The sequence below is a fragment of the Pangasianodon hypophthalmus genome, chromosome 2 (genome assembly GCF_027358585.1).
Source record: "Pangasianodon hypophthalmus isolate fPanHyp1 chromosome 2, fPanHyp1.pri, whole genome shotgun sequence".
In the NCBI taxonomy this organism is placed as follows: Eukaryota; Metazoa; Chordata; class Actinopteri; order Siluriformes; family Pangasiidae; genus Pangasianodon; species Pangasianodon hypophthalmus.
Genome location: NC_069711.1, coordinates 13,774,488 through 13,790,402, shown reverse-complemented (window position 1 = coordinate 13,790,402; position 15,915 = coordinate 13,774,488). Strand labels below are relative to the sequence as shown.

Genomic DNA, 15,915 nt, shown 5'->3' with positions numbered 1-15,915 from the left:
TAGAAAATAAATATTCCTAAGATACGAAAAATATATTATTTTATACACCTCACTGTGTAAAAAACGTTTAATAACAGTTTTACCTGGTGCGGGTGAACAGTTGGGCTGTACCTCTGAGGACTCATCATGGGGGAAGTCAAAGATGAGCTCTGGAGAGCATATCTATCCTCTTCCAGTCCATCTACCCATGCACGCACGCACACACACACACACACACACACACACACACACACACACACACCAACTGAAATTTCTAAATGGATACACAAAACTGCAAATCCACACAATGAGTATCACTAGCCGGCATTAAGAAACTTTATTTGGTTATTCCATACCTATATCTTTGTCTCGGTTACTACCATGCTCACTAGCTCCACCTTCCGACCTTTTAAGGATCCGCTCCATCTTCATATTGCCCCTCAGAACACGCTCTAAAACTCCCTGCCCTTCCCTTAACCTCTCCACTAATGTTGGCACCATCCTAAAACACACAGAAAATACATCCACTCATCTTCGCTCACAGTGCTTATGCACATTTATGACCTGTATGTGTATGCATATTCTTACCAGTGGCTGGATGTCTGTGAGTGATTCCCCATGGTGGTGCTGAGATCAGGAGGACTGACCTCCTCTATCTGTGGGAATGGCTGATGGGCTGGAGAGGAGAAGGAGCTGTGTGGGGAGGCGGGCGGCTGCAGCAGTGAGCGCGGCCCACCAGGGGATTCAGAAGTTTGGCACAGAGAGCCAGTGCGCACGGGGGTACCAATGGTGCCACCAGCAGAGCCTACTGGCTCAGGGTCCCGCGTTCCCTGCTTTCTTTTCCGATATTCCAGCAAAGATACCTATGTAGTGAACACGAGTAAATAAAACATTAACCAAGTTATAGATAAATGTCGACATCTGCATCAGAGGTTTGCATGTCACACACGCACATGCACAAAAAATTACCAAAATATCCAGGATGTAACATGGCACCATCCATAGACTCAATGAGAATGAGAATGGTAGAACATGCAGTGTTAACCAGCACTTTGTTATATTCAACAAAAATCTGCTTACAAACTTTGCATCAAAATGGATGTCACAGTATACAATTGTTTTCCTGTTTGTTTAGTTACACACATGCTCTCTCTCATACACACACACACACACACACACACACACACACACACACACACACACACACACACACACACACAGAATGGCAGAATTCATGAAAATTTTCAGCATATATGATCAACATATATTCAGTAGGGATGCACCGAAATTTTGGCCACCAAAACTATTTGGTCAAAATGGTAAAAATTCACTTTCTGTTAAATGTACCGCATTTTTATGCTTTTTAGGCAAAAGTCAGTTAAACTGCTTCCATTTTTCATGATCTTTAACACACGAAAATATAACTGTTTAAATCATTTCAATGGTAATGAAAAATACATTCCTGCACCAGACTGATGAAACAGTCTCAGCAACTTGTTCTTGTATGCCAAATAACCGACAGCTGTGCTTTTGAGCCAAAAGAAAATGACAATTTACAATTTACTAAAGATTTACTTCGGAAGCAGGAAAGCTTTTTAAAATGCAGTTTGCATTTCATTTTCCAACAGTATCCAATCAGTACCACAAACAAGTACAGTTGGGGTCATAAGTTTACATATGCCTTGCACCAATCAACCTGTTCAAAAGTTTACATCCCCCGGCTTTTAATGTAGTGGGTTGCCTTCTTGAGAATCAGTGAATGTTTGAACCTTTTGTAATAGCTGTGTATGAGTCCCTCAGTTGTCATAAGTGCGAAAAGATGGATCTCATCATATAACCACTGTTGGAAAGAGGTCAAATATGCAGATGCTGCTGGAAAAGCAAAGAATGTGCAAGACTTTTCTGAAGAACAGTGGGTAGTTTAACAGGACAAACAATGGACTCATGAACAACTATCACAAAACATAAAAACAGTCGTTAATCATCCAGGTAACAACACACAGTATTAAGAATCAGGCGTATGTAAACTTTTGAACTGGTTCATTTGTGTAAATTCAGTTACTATTTTGTCTTGTGGGCTATAAGTAAACATCTGTTATGTGAAATAGCTTATTCAGGCAGTATTAAATAAAAAAATAAAATGCAATTTTTATGATGCTTCTTTTTTTTTTTTTAATTATTAACATTTTGCAAATTCTGCAAGGCATATGTAAACTTGCCCAACTGTACATTCACTTTTTTAAACAGTGTTAAGTCAGTTTTTTATACTATTAAAATAATTGTGTACAGGGATGTTGTTCCTTTGTGCTTTTTCAATTATCTTATACAGAATTAAGTAACCAAAATAATAATAAAAAATATCTATGCAATATTAAAAAAATGTGTTTCTGCACAAAAATTAATAATAATAAAATGAATTAAAATAGGTTTCTATGACCTGAGTTTCAATTAGGCCAAGGTTTTTTTTTTTTTATTTCAGTGCATCACTAAAAATAAACACTGTATAAAAAACTAAACTACAAAAACCTTATATCAAAAAACTAAGAGTGCATGACAAGTACATTATCAACACATAAATGATGCACATGTTGCTATGTCTGATTAAAGAAAAGAAAAGAAAAAAAAAACAATATGTAATGGTTTTATGCATGTTAAAGGGTTTTTGGGCAGTACAGGTAAGAGAGGCGTACTGTATGCTAATGCAAACAATATCCACATGCACACTTCTAGATGGAGGCCATGTATTTAATATTCACCATATTCTGCCCTGGCTTGAATTCACGCCTTACAGCTAGTGCCTGGTAACTAGGCAAGCCTGGCAGCTGACTAACGCCAGTTCCCATGGCCCTCTGCCTTGAAAAAAGTGAAGAAGAAAAGACTTTGCAATAGTTTTCGAGGAACATGGAATGGAAGGAGAGAAGGTATGAGGGAAACAGGGAGGAAAGAAAGAAGCGTCCTGTTTTGGTTCGACACACAAAGACACAAGACATCACTTTGTGAGTGATGCAGTATCCAGGAAATATCTGTCTAAGCTTCTGTCTTCTTAAGCTTATTCAATGAATATTACTTATTTATTTCAATACTTCTGCCTTCAGATGATGTAGATCTGTATTTGGATTTTCTTCTTCCAAAATAGTTGCCAAAATATTGTTAGAATATATGGCATTACATTTTTTTTCAACAGTCATGAATTCCAGTGTCACTTAATGTTGTTTTACTGTGGAATGTGATTTGTGTCAATCAGTACTGCACATAGAAAATTCTGGACTGACAGCACAATGTGCCAATGTTCTTCATGCTGTGAATTATAATTTATTAGCAGGTAAAATGTCTTTAATTGCAAATTTCTTTATTTAATGAGAAAGTCCACAGTGGAGTTGCAAAAAGCCAGTACAAATAAGCCATGTAAAGTGCACTGGCTTTAATGCTCAGTAGAGGGAGACATAAGTGCTGGTTCTCAAATTCCCCTGATTGTAATACTTTTCCATACTTTTTTGTGTGTAATTCATATGTTAAGTCATTTGAAACCCTTCCTGTGATTCAATACCTTTAAAAAGTCAATTCAAATAAAAGACAATTGGAGTTAGGATGACTTGCCTTCTTCTTCTGTGGTGGATTGCTGGTATGAGGAGGCGTGCCACTCCCAAACTGAGGCTCAGGGTAGGGCGAAAAAGAATCAGACCCTGGCTCAGTCATTACGCCTTGGCCACTCACAGAGCTGAAGTAGGATTCAGCAGGAGAGAAGCTGCCTTCTGATTGCGAATGCCTTCGGTCAGTCACAGGACCAGTGGTCAGATTGGCATTGAGGGGAGAGCAGGTGTAGATGAGGTTGAACTCGGTCCTAAAGACCTGCTCTCGAACCTGAGCCTCATTTGTGCGTGAGCCCAATGAAGCGTCACTGGCATTAGATACAGGCGCTGGTGTATGACACACACCATCTCCAGAACCAGTCAGAGACTCTGGTCCAGTCAGAGGAAAATCGTCAGATGGAGGCGCTGGACTGCCAAGACCAGATGTCACAGAAAGTTCAGGGAAGGTGGTGATCCGCGGTGTATCAAAATCTGGTCGCAAACAGGGCTGTAGAGAGAGACAGAGATTGTCAAACAAGATCACAAAGAAGACACTCTGCTACTATCACTCTCAGTCTCTCCAGCACATATACAAAAATCAACTCAATGTCTGTCATACCTCTGGAGAAAGAGACTCTGGCCTGTGTACAGGAGATGCCTCAGGAGATGAGATGTTCTGTGGAGAAGAGCACAGGTGATTATTTATTCCATTCTACATGCTACAGTCACATTCACAAGGAATACACAATTAACACCCCTGGGTTAACAACAATAGTAGCTTTGCTAACAAACCATACTATAGTATTTATTCAACCTAATCTCTAGCTACCAAATCTGTCACATATACAGGAGATCTGTCGCATTACAAAAGACAAAAACATGACATTTTCCTGAGTGGGGAAAAGGGGACTTCTAATGGAAGTCAAATGCCAGTTATTGCGGCAGTACAACAACAACCAAAAAAAAAAAAAAAAAAAAAAAAAAAGGGAAAAACCTCTGCCAATGGTATTTGGGGGAATTAAAAAAAAAACAAACAAAAAAAAAAAAACTTAAATTTAGGAGATTTAGCATGTTAACGCGTGTTCCAGGGCTTCCATTATACAGAGCTTTCCAGTAAACAGGTTTTCCATTCTTTTCCTAATATAAGGACTTATAGCGAGACTGTGGGTACTGCACATGAATTACTAATATAGCACATATAGATTATGTTGGAAAAAAGGCTCCAGTTGTCTTTTAAAATAAGTGGCAAGTGTTGGTGTTCTGCTGTACTCACACATTTTTAGTTCTCAAGCAATTAGGCTGCTCATTTGCATGTTTGGGGTGTATTAAAACAGAAAAACCTGTGAGCAGTCATGTTCTTACCTCAAACTGCAGAGGTGTGTTGCACCGGCTGGCAGGAAGAGATGGGAGTGGTGAGTATGCTGGCACAGCACCATTCTGCCTCTCCTCAGCTCCTAAATACAGCGAGCAGGAAGAGAGAAGAGGGTGTAGCAAGCTCTCAGAGGGCTCAGACGGCAGTGGAGGTGTGATGGGGGACAAAGGTCGAAGCAGAAGTTCAGAAGGTGGTGCGACCGTTTCTGGTGCATACTTTGACTTCCTCTTTTTAAAGGGTGCCACTAACTCTGAGAGAAGAAATGTGCAATCATTGGAACTAGATATAATATGATTCTTAAAACATTTTATTTACAAAACCTCAAAAGAACACTTTTTTTTTTTTTTTTTTTACCAGATCTGGAGGCCGTGCTGCTGCTGTTACTTTGGTGTGAAGAGTTGGACTCAGTTCCGTCCTCCATGGAAAGAGAGGACATGCTCTCATCCTGCGCCTGCTTTATCCACCTCTACAAAATGGAAGTAAGTACACTAATGTCAGTAGCAGCAAACAGCTGGATGTTTGGATATTCAACTGTCAACTGCAAAAATGATACACAGAAAGTTCTGATTTTTTTTTTTTTTTTGCTAACACTACTCCTTCTGAAAACTCAATATGCTGCCCACAATCTCACTAACTTTCTTGCAGGAGCCATAGGCGGGATCAACGACAAGGGGCCGGCGACGTCTCTCAGGGTTGAATGGAGAGCCGAAGCGGATGTAGTGTTTGGGGGTGGTACAGATGAGGGGTGAGTGCGAGAGGCCTGGCAGCATGTTGAGTGTTGTAGCCAGCACAGTAGGGTCTGTGGTGATGCGCAGGGGCCGCTCTATTGGCTCCTCTACACGGTCTGGGGCCTTGTCATTCAGCCACTCTGTCACCAGGTACTGAAGGGGTTAAAAGCATGGCATCATGAATATTACACAAATCCAAATTAATACATAAGTAAAAACAGATTTCATAAGCTGCCACTCTGAATGAGGGAAAAACAAATCAATCACGAGTATTTAACAGCTAACCTTTTCTTTATTGCTTAGATTGCTCTAAGCAGCAGCATGCTAGCTATGTTAAGCAGGAGCAATTGTGAGTAAAGCAATACCACCTACAAAGTACAACTGAAATGAGAATAATAACCAAAGTACTGATGTCAGCTGAGTGTCATTTGCCTTATTTCATTGTTCTAAAATCATAGTGTAATATTTTGAAGATATTGTATCAGAAATGTTCCAATGGTTCTTGAAAATGCAATCCAGACTGCAATCCAGTGCAGTAGAAGTATTAGAGACTAAAAATATTTTACCTTTTTTGTTTTGGGACATCTCACGCCTGTCTTGCTGCCTAGCGCTGTAGATGAGACTCCATAGCTCTCTCCATCCTGAGGTTGTCCAGTTCCCAGAGCTCCATCCCCGAGACCCAGCTCGCCTGTGCCAGCCACAGTACCTCCCTCTTCTCCACCTGCTGCTCCTGCCTCGGCTGCCTGCTGTGCTAGAAGAGCCTGCCTCTGGCGACGTGCCCGCTGGGCAGAGCTCGCCCGATTACGAGAGATGCGACTCTTGGGCCGCTGCTTGGGACGTGCTGGGGGAGGTTTGGGAGCTACAAGGTTCGCAGAGGAAGGCTTTTCTGACTCAACTGATGTCACTGGGTCCTTAGAGAGAAAAGCCAAAAGACCCCACAAAAATGGTGAGTGAGTGAAGATGGTTAAAACAGAAAAGATGGAGAAAGCAAAGAAATGAAACAGCAAGGACGCACTGTGGCAAAAGATGTACGGCGTGTGCTAACTCCTCCCATCAACCCTGCATTTTGACCTGGGTTAGCCCCTGTGGGAGAGGAGGCCCCACCTTCATCAGGCCCCACCCCTTCCTGTTTGAGGTCGTCAAGCCCGGCACGTTCTGTACCCTGAGAAACCCGCTTCCTCCTCCTTTCCAAATTCTCAAACACGTGCATGATGGCCTCGGCTTTCCGGTCCTCTCGAGACTGCAGTAGATATCACAGGTAGCAACATTAGTTGCACAGCCAGCAGGAACAGAACAAACCATCTTCTATTCAAGACCAAATTTGCCAAAATTAACAAATTTAATAAACAGTAAACAATTGACTCAATTACAGACATAAAATATACCATAAAATATAAAGTATTTGCATTTCCTTGTCCCCAAATATGTCACTGCCTCTAATTATTCACATTTGACTGTGCCCAATTGTGCCTATCTAGTCAGTTGGCCACCTCATTAGAACTAATAAAAGAGGGAAAACCCCCAAATGAAGAAAGACATACAAAAATACTGGAAAAAGTAATTAATTAATTTCAACAGATTAATCAAAAAGGAAGAAAAAAAATACATATTTCACAAATTAAAAATTTTTTTAATGTATTTGAGTGAAATATTTATATTAAACATGAGTTAAGTATTAATTTATTTTTCCATGTTAACTTTTGTCCTTCATACTCTTGTTGCCCTCCTTACCCGTCTATTAGTTATGGGTGCTCCAGTTTCATCCACCTCCTCTTGGCCCTCCTCCTGCTTTACACCATCTATCAGACCCTCCTGTTGAGCCCAAACAAAATAATCATCTTAAAGAGAATAAAATATACTTGTTGATGCTTCTTGACCATTAAGGCAATATTTTTTATTGCCTCCTTGCACACTGACAAACAGTGTCAAATGTCCAACCATGCAGCAAGAGAATTAGTTTAATTCCAGAGCCAGCTTTTCTAAAAGAAAATTCCAACAGGCAAAGAAACAAAAAATAAAAACAAAAAACAAAACAAAAAAAGAATTTTACCACAGGAACCCTAGCATATGTTAACAGCATATGTGATAAAAAATATATTATTGCCTGAACTGATATTTAACTGCAATATGCATATATTTTTGGATTTCTAAGAAACCAGCTGAGTATGTAAGCTTACTTTATACAACTGTTTATTAAAATTATTAAAAGTACAAGAATTTGACTGATGCTTAATATTAGGCTGCTCCTCCATTTTTCACCATAAAATGAGTCCCGTCTTTTTTTGTTTTCTGTCCTAACCCTTTCAGTGCATTTGTTTTTCTACTGGGTGAATTTTATTTGTGTTCATTCTGACCTTTTCTGAGCTTAACTGAGAAAGCAAAAAGTTTTCAGATGCTACCCGTATTGCTGTAGCCAAAAAAAAAAAAAAAAAAAAAAAAAAAAGTTTTTTTTTACTGAAAACGCTACAGTTAAACCTCTGTAATTCTGACCATTACATAACACAGAGGTCCATCTTCAGTAGCATAAGAATGCTAGGGCCTGGAGGTTAGTATGGTACTTGTCTGAAATCAGGTTAGCAGATAATTCATCTATATCTCCACCACATGCACAGACACCTACCTCTGCTTCACTAGTTCCATGCTCCCCATGTTCGTCCAGTAACTGATTACTATCATCAGACACACTCCCAATCAGTCCACTTCCCTCTAACTCTTTTCGCCGTGCCCGCCTTCGGCGAGTCTCTGCCCCGGGCAGAGTAGGTAGTGGGTTCTGCGGTGGGGGCAGAAGCGCCTCAGATGGGTTCTGGTTATGCTTCTGCACGGGACAGTTCTGATTGCCTTTATGACATGCACAGTCCACCTTGTAGTTACTACAAAAGGAGATACAAAAAAATTAATACAACTGTGTCTGTTTAGCTATTTAACATCAATATTCCAAGATTCCACATAAGGCACAAAAAAATACAAGAAATAAGAGTGGCAGACTTTACACACTGACCAGCTGTTAAATTCGTAATCAAAGCCAATTGTGACCTCGGTATCTTTGGAGATTTGAGTAACAGCGTAAATACACAGGTGAATCATCCCCTCTGCAATCATATGCCGCACCTGAGTGTGTATGTGAGAAAAACAATGCAACAGGCAATTTAGGCAGGACTGGATTTCACTGATCATGAGTTATATATTTCTGTTAATAACACTTTACTGACTTTTAATCACAGTTAGTCTCAACTTCATTTAGCTATATCAGTGACCCTGTCCTTCTCATCACCCCTCAACTATCTACTCACCTCAGCATTGGGTGTACAGGATCTCCTGATGAAGCGAGCATCATTGCCAAATGTCCGTGCATCTACACACATTTCCACCTCATTAAATTTAGAGTAGAACAGGACAAATGGGTAGGGCCTGAAGAAATGCACACAAACACACAGCCATTACAGGGCTTATAAATAGCTTGGCCAGTTATAACAAAATTTTAGCTGATTTTTACAGTTGAAAAACTGTAAATGGCAAACTGCTTAAAAGGTTAAAAAAAAGTGCTGACTGTATATTACAAATTTCAACATTTAACAACAGAAAATCTCTGAATGCTTAAATACAAGTGATAACCTGGATTTATGCCAATATACAAGTGAAACAGTTGTGTACATGGTCATCCCCAATATTTTGAAGTGCACTCACTTTTTGAAGAAGTGCCCATTGACCTCAAACTGTTGTTTAAGCATGACTTTGCCTCTGTACTCAATGATGAGTGTATCAGGCTCCAAGTCCCGTGCTGCTCGCAGGATTTTCCTGTGTTTCTGCACTCGTGTTACACGGCCCAGCTGTAACTAAACATACAAAAATATAATTTTATTAAAGCACGTTTAGTGTGTGCAAATCTGCTTTTTACACAGTCAAAGTATTGTACCTGCATCTGAGAGCTCAAGACGGTGTTGTTACAGGCCAACTCTGTGCGGTTGATGGTGTCCATAGCGAGGGCTGCTGGGTTCGGAGAGCTCTTGGTGGCAGAGTGATGGAGCTGGAGAAGTGTTTGAACATCAGCACTGTACTGATTGGCCTGAGCCTCCTCATACTGATCTGTCCACTGGCGGATACGCGTCTCCCAGCCTTCAGCCGTGTTCTCATCCAACACACTCGCTTCACTGGTGGAGTTCTAAGTGAAAGAGAAAGACAGAAATGGTTAAATGGTGACTTTTCTAAGTTTCATTTTACCAATTACACCACATTGTTTGAAAATAAAAACGGCTTAATTAAAAACAGTATGCCATTTGCTGTAGCATGTTAACACTACCTGATAATGTTCTTACCTTCATCCTTAAGGATTTTCTGGAACCTTCTCTAAAAGACTGTGGAATAAAAAAAGAGTTTAAATCAACATGTAATGTTTGATTAATATATGCTGTTTAGAATATTTATCCGAATCCCACCATTGTTAGCAGTAGTGTGCATATTTGGTTGTATATACCTTTACTTTCTTAGCTTTAGGGGCGGCTCGTGTTTTCTCCGTGCTCTTCTTCCTCTTCTTGGCTTTGCTGCGTTTGACTCTGTTAACAGTGAGGGTGATGCTGGTGGGTGTGTGCTGAGTGGCTGTGTATGACACTGTGGCAGCTGAGACCTCCTCATCTCCACTTTCTGTAGCACTGCTCTCTCCTACTATCAAGACACAAATATCCAAATACAGACACACACTGAGCACACTATTAGAAGAGAATGTAGCAAAATGCTGACACTACCACACTTCAACTTTAACTGTTTCTGCGAGTTTGTGCATGTTCTTCTATAGCCTACCCGACACATTGTCTGGTTTCCGATACTGCCCATCCAGCCCTTTCCTCCTGTCCAGACCCCTGTACACATCACACTAGTAAAACAGACTGCATACACCTGCATTGCATTAGATGCTAACAACAGAATCAAAATGGTTAACAAATATGTGTGGATGTCTGGAAAAACCTAGCTTCACCTGGCAAACAACCAAAAATCTGGTTTTCACCAAAAATGTCTTTCTGCCCATTTCATACTTACATATCTTTACTTCATTAACTTCATTAAAAAAATAAATTTCACCAAAATAACCCCTCATCCTCCTTTCTGCAGAGATCACGTTAGCCTTACAAATGCGGCTGTAAAAGCATTCAGATTGCTTAAAGATGTTTTAATGGCTAGTGTGGTAAACAGACTAATGCTATAACTTGTGATTGTTGTTGATGTTGAGATATTTTCAAAAGAGTATATAGTAGACATGTAGTAGAAAATGTAAATATTTCACCATTTGAAGGGTTTTCTCAGGTTGCCACACATATTGATGATGATTATTACGATGACGATTATCTTTATTATTATTATCATTATTATTATCATCATCATCCTCACTGACTGTACATATGGAGAGAGTCTTAAACACTGAGATGTCCTTACCTGCAGCTCTCGCATTTTATGAGGTAGCGGTCTGACGTCAGGCGGCACTGGCACTGGCACCAGCCTGATGGCACGGCGCCCTCCTCCTCTGACGAGCTGTCGCTGTCAGCCGAGTTGTCAGGGTCATTGGTGTGGAAACGGGATCGGGGACGGCTGAGGGCGCCATTGAGCTCCAGGCGGGGAATGATGGTCTGGGAGAGTGGGGAGGCAGGAGGGGTAGGAGGGGGTGGCGCTCCATAGTTATGATCCTGACAACACACAATGGAAGACTGTTGCATCTTCAAACAATGGTGTTCAGGTATCAGAGAGAAAGAGAAAGACAGATAGAGGACAAGACACAGAGGAAGGAAGGAGGGAAAGCAAGAAGGTGGGAATGAAAAATAAAATGTGGCATTCAAAAATCATGCAGTAGTTGCAGTATGGTATATAAGCATGGTTGGAAAAACTCTGTAGTAAGCAAGTTTTAAAATGAATAAAATGGGCATTTATTGTTATAAATACTGTACTTATTTTATAAAACAAAGCTAACACAGTTATCAACAGCTCACAACAAAATTACAATTAGAACAAAAATACAATACACCTTCTACTTATAGTACAAGCTAAAGGATAGCACACCAGTTATGCTGCATTACATTCAACAGATGTGTGCTTATTGCTATACTATGACTAATACTCATGCCATGCAAGTGAAGCGATACTCACAGCGTAGGGCAGGCCCCGGTATCCATGATTCTGTGCGCTCCCACAGCTGTGGTTTGAGTATGTCTTCTCATTCACTGCAGGGCTCGCTTCCACTGACTCAGGACTGAGAGAGTGTAAACAACAGTAAAATATAAAACACTGAAGAAATTTAACTGTGCATAAAAAGTCCACAGAGAATGATATAACAGTATTCATCATTGAAATTATGAAACTTTTGCATAGCTGACCACTAGATGGCAATAGCACTTTAAGATGACATATAAAAAGCCTCCCACTGCATTTAAAACTGGAATGGTTTGCTGTTTCCTCCTTACCACACACACCAAAATAAGGCTTGGGTAGTTATTATATAACAGAGCAGGTATTATATAATAGAGTTCCAGATTGTTAATCATCAAGTATATCTACCATTTGGTTATTTACAAGCAATCCTGTCTATATTCAGACAGAAGGAGTATAGTATCAGCTCTGGGGCTGTATGATTACCCACAAATTACGATAAACAGGTAGTGTCTGTATCACTGTATTGCATGTTTAATAAAACAGAGACCAATTCCAACAAACTTTTCAATTGAAACTGCATACAACCTCCAAGTCGTTAATTAGATGTTTACTCATTATTCCACAACATTTTACTGTTAGTCACTCTTGCCACAGGTCACCAGCATCTACTAATCAGCACGAACTAATTTTCTTGTCAGTAATTTGCAAGAGTTTTGACTTTAAATGGTCCAATATCTAATAGTTATCAGCCATGTGTATCCTTCCAATTTTGTTACCTGAGGCCTTTCTCTAGATTAGCCATGGCGCCATTAGCAGCTAACACCACACTAGCACTCGCTTCAATATCCCAATGCATCTGAACAATACGCCCACAGAATAACGCACGCATGATGTCAGTCAAGTGACAAAGACTTACTGAATGTATACAAAAGTTGTTAACCCTCACAACTATGTGGATATTGAAATTAGGCAGAATGAACACTCAAACAATAGTGATATTGTTTACGCTGAAAGAAATATTAGCAATAAATTTGTCCATTACATGGGAAAATAATTACAAATGGGGAGAACAGAAGTCTACTAAAGTTTGTCAAAACAGTTTGCAGAACTCACTCTGATCCGGCGGCCATGTCTGTGTAAGGTGTCTCAGGTGTGGTGACTCCCAGTGCGATTGCTATGCTCATGACTTCAAGCACAGCGCCGCAAGGGAGGGGGGGAAAGGGGGAAGGGAGGGGGAATAGGGATGGAGGGACAGGGGGAAAGGAGAGGAGGGGGGAGGGAAGAGGGAGTCACGAAATCCGGATGGCAGAGACAGTCCACTCCTGAGGTGGGGTGCTGCAATGCCACTCACAGCACCTGACACACATCAGGAGACCTACAAAAAGAAAAATGGTCAGATTTACAATTATTGTCACCAAAGATCTACATCATACTGGTCACGAAATTCTGTATAGCAAGTAACATTCTACTTCTGTATTTTTCCCCCCATCAGATTAGGGTTACAACGAATGGTTATTTTGATAATTGATTTATCAACATTTATCAATTCTGCAATCTGTCATGGCATGAGAATATTCAGACTAGAGAGTCTTATCTGCATTCCACTGCGCTGATCTTTGGCAGTCTGAAACTCTCGGATATCAATTTAATTTTGCTCGCTTTGTGGTTGACTTTCAGTTTTCAGTGCCTGTTTCAGTGCGAGGCTTTTTGGGATTGATTCCCAGCGCCTTCAATGTGAACTGAAAACATGACAGTCGCTTGACACGCAACATATACAAATTATACACAGTATCTTTGTTTGAAGTTAAAAAATGGTTAGAAAATGAAATGATGTTGCATTTTCATCAACACTGGGTCAGAAAAGTAGTTTAAAATTAGTTTAACTAACTAATAGTCTAAAATAGTTTAACTAACTACACTAGGCTAACTGACTCAGCTTCGCTACTTGTATTGAAACTACTTCCCAAAGCTGCATAAAACACAGTGTGATCCACAAAAATACACTATTACTGCAGAATATTAATAATGAATCAAATTTGCAAAAGACAAATAACAGAAATACGGCCCGAGTTTGACTTCATGGTATTAGTTGTTTTGAAGTGAGAATATGTTCATCTCATAGATTAACCATTAACCTGAAACTATGTTCAATCCGTCACTTTGTCACACAAACTACTGCCTTTTTTGCCAAAGTAGCACAAGATAATATTTTCTGAAAAGAGCAGAAAAGATTAATAAACATGACTATAAATGGGTGATACAGTAAGGTATGACCCAACACAGGTTATGTCATGAGGCCAACAATGGAATGGAATGTACAGGGTTCAGCCACTTCTGGGTGACTTCGGTCTTTCTCTGTTCTCCGGCACTTTCAGTCAAATTCGCTGCAGTCTGTATAAAGTGATGTAGCGTGTATCTCAGTGAATGGAACATAGACCAACTAATCAGTAACTAAATTTATTGCCAACTATTTTTATTATCAAATTTTATTGATTTTGCTGATTAGTTGTTGCAGCCTTACATTAAATACTTTCCTACTCAAGTTATTATTTGGATGACAGCTTCACTTTTACTTAAGTCATATCTTTAAGTAATAGCACGCCACGCAAGAAACATTTTTACCCTGATTGTCAGGGTCACTGACGCTTGAAATGTAAGGCTTGTCCTTGATCACCTATGACAGTGGTTTGAGTGAACAGATCACAAGACACATTTGACCCCGTTCACAGCCGCACTTAATTCTGTCCATCTGTGAGTGGATCACTGGAAACAGGATGTTAATAACAGGTTCGAAGAGGAGTCATACATGAAGTGACTTTGAGGCCATAAACAAGGGGAATACTAAATAACTGTCAAGAGACAGATGATGAATAGGATAGAGGATGTGGGAAATAAGATGTACAGAGATTTAAAAAAAAAAAAAAAAAAAAAAAAAAAAAAAAAAAAAAAAAAAAAGCAGAATACATTCAGATTCAAGTAATTGCTGTAGTAGCGATACAAGTTGCACTAGGCCTATTAATTTAGTGTTTTGCCAAAAAGCTGCAAAGAAACAGGTGTAAAAGCTAAAACTAAAATGCAAACTGTTTACTGTGAAATACAAATTAGATAACCAACAATTATTCAGGTACAGTATATATACACTACAATGATGCAGTGCCTCGGCTATACAGAAGGGGGCAATACATGGACGATGCATTTGCATGGCTGTCGGAGGTCCATCAAAGTGAGGCTTAAACTCAAACGTGCACCACCATATCAAAGCATTTTTAATACAGATGAGGCAGAATTCAATTTAAAAAAATTATTGTGTAGTGAATTATCACGGTAGCTCAGGTTTAACAGTCCTACACCCAGTCAAAATTCTGTCCTCCAGTAGTCAGTCTGTGATATTATATTGCTTTTATATCACTTTTACAACATTTGGAGAACTTATTCCCTACTGTACCAACAAAAAAACAGGAACAATGAGAAGGTTAAAGGTGACACAAGGCATCAGCCGTCTCTCAGAAAAAAAGAGAACTATTCAACATGATGACTGCATTATTCTTAAACCTGTGACCCAGAAACTTCCAGAAGGGATTACTCATTCAATAGCCAGTTAGAGCAAACTAAACAACCGAACTGTCGTTAAGTTTGCAGTTGATGCAGACATTTTTCACCTCTAATCATGAAACATCTTAGCACCCACATGAATGGTGTTCAGGAAAATGTCCCCATAGATACAGTTGCTAACGGCCCATAGATACGGTGGACAAGGACTCTGCTGAAGTGAGCTACTAGCTCTAAACCAACCTCACAAAGAAGCCAATGATACATCATCTCCACTTCTCTTTTAACCTACCAGTTCACCAGCTGTTTATCAAGTAGTACCACTACCAAGCTGTCTTTACAGCTACTGAGCAGGCCTCATCTTGGATTTACAGTGGAAAAGATATTTAATAAATAGATTTTGTCAAATGAACTAACTAGAAATAGTTCTTTTAGTTTGAGATGCAAAAAAATTATGAAACTGAATAAGCGTCTTTTTTCAATTCTTTTCCTGGAGGAAAAGGAAGGCAACTTATTAACAACTGACCAATTACGTTACTGATTTCCAAATCTAATTTTTGTTTTATGGTACAGTGGGCTAGCTATG

The 15,915-nt window shown here is 39.7% G+C and overlaps 1 protein-coding gene across 5 annotated transcripts in view; it reads right to left on the bottom strand.

The window, feature by feature from the left end:
• setd5 (SET domain containing 5) overlaps positions 1-15,915 on the bottom strand; it is a 28,261-nt gene that overhangs the window by 2,655 nt on the left and 9,691 nt on the right. The window contains exons 2-24 of one of the 5 annotated variants that reach the window (XM_034311755.2): positions 12,894-13,155; positions 11,778-11,880; positions 11,073-11,350; positions 10,443-10,501; positions 10,120-10,304; positions 9,962-10,000; positions 9,562-9,807; positions 9,333-9,481; positions 8,939-9,056; positions 8,647-8,756; positions 8,269-8,518; positions 7,380-7,460; positions 6,664-6,888; positions 6,215-6,559; positions 5,556-5,801; positions 5,275-5,386; positions 4,911-5,170; positions 4,168-4,224; positions 3,577-4,056; positions 2,736-2,828; positions 568-842; positions 336-481; positions 84-181 (exon numbers count right to left, since the gene is read on the bottom strand). In XM_034311755.2, the coding sequence (XP_034167646.2) occupies positions 84-181; positions 336-481; positions 568-842; positions 2,736-2,828; positions 3,577-4,056; positions 4,168-4,224; positions 4,911-5,170; positions 5,275-5,386; positions 5,556-5,801; positions 6,215-6,559; positions 6,664-6,888; positions 7,380-7,460; positions 8,269-8,518; positions 8,647-8,756; positions 8,939-9,056; positions 9,333-9,481; positions 9,562-9,807; positions 9,962-10,000; positions 10,120-10,304; positions 10,443-10,501; positions 11,073-11,350; positions 11,778-11,880; positions 12,894-12,964 (4,026 nt within the window). In that variant the 5' untranslated portion in view covers positions 12,965-13,155. Of the gene's footprint in view, positions 1-83; positions 182-335; positions 482-567; positions 843-2,735; positions 2,829-3,576; positions 4,057-4,167; positions 4,225-4,910; positions 5,171-5,274; positions 5,387-5,555; positions 5,802-6,214; positions 6,560-6,663; positions 6,889-7,379; positions 7,461-8,268; positions 8,519-8,646; positions 8,757-8,938; positions 9,057-9,332; positions 9,482-9,561; positions 9,808-9,961; positions 10,001-10,119; positions 10,308-10,442; positions 10,502-11,072; positions 11,351-11,777; positions 11,881-12,893; positions 13,156-15,915 lie in introns of all 5 variants that reach the window. The other 4 variants (XM_034311750.2, XM_034311759.2, XM_034311762.2 and 1 more) reach the window with 4 other exon arrangements.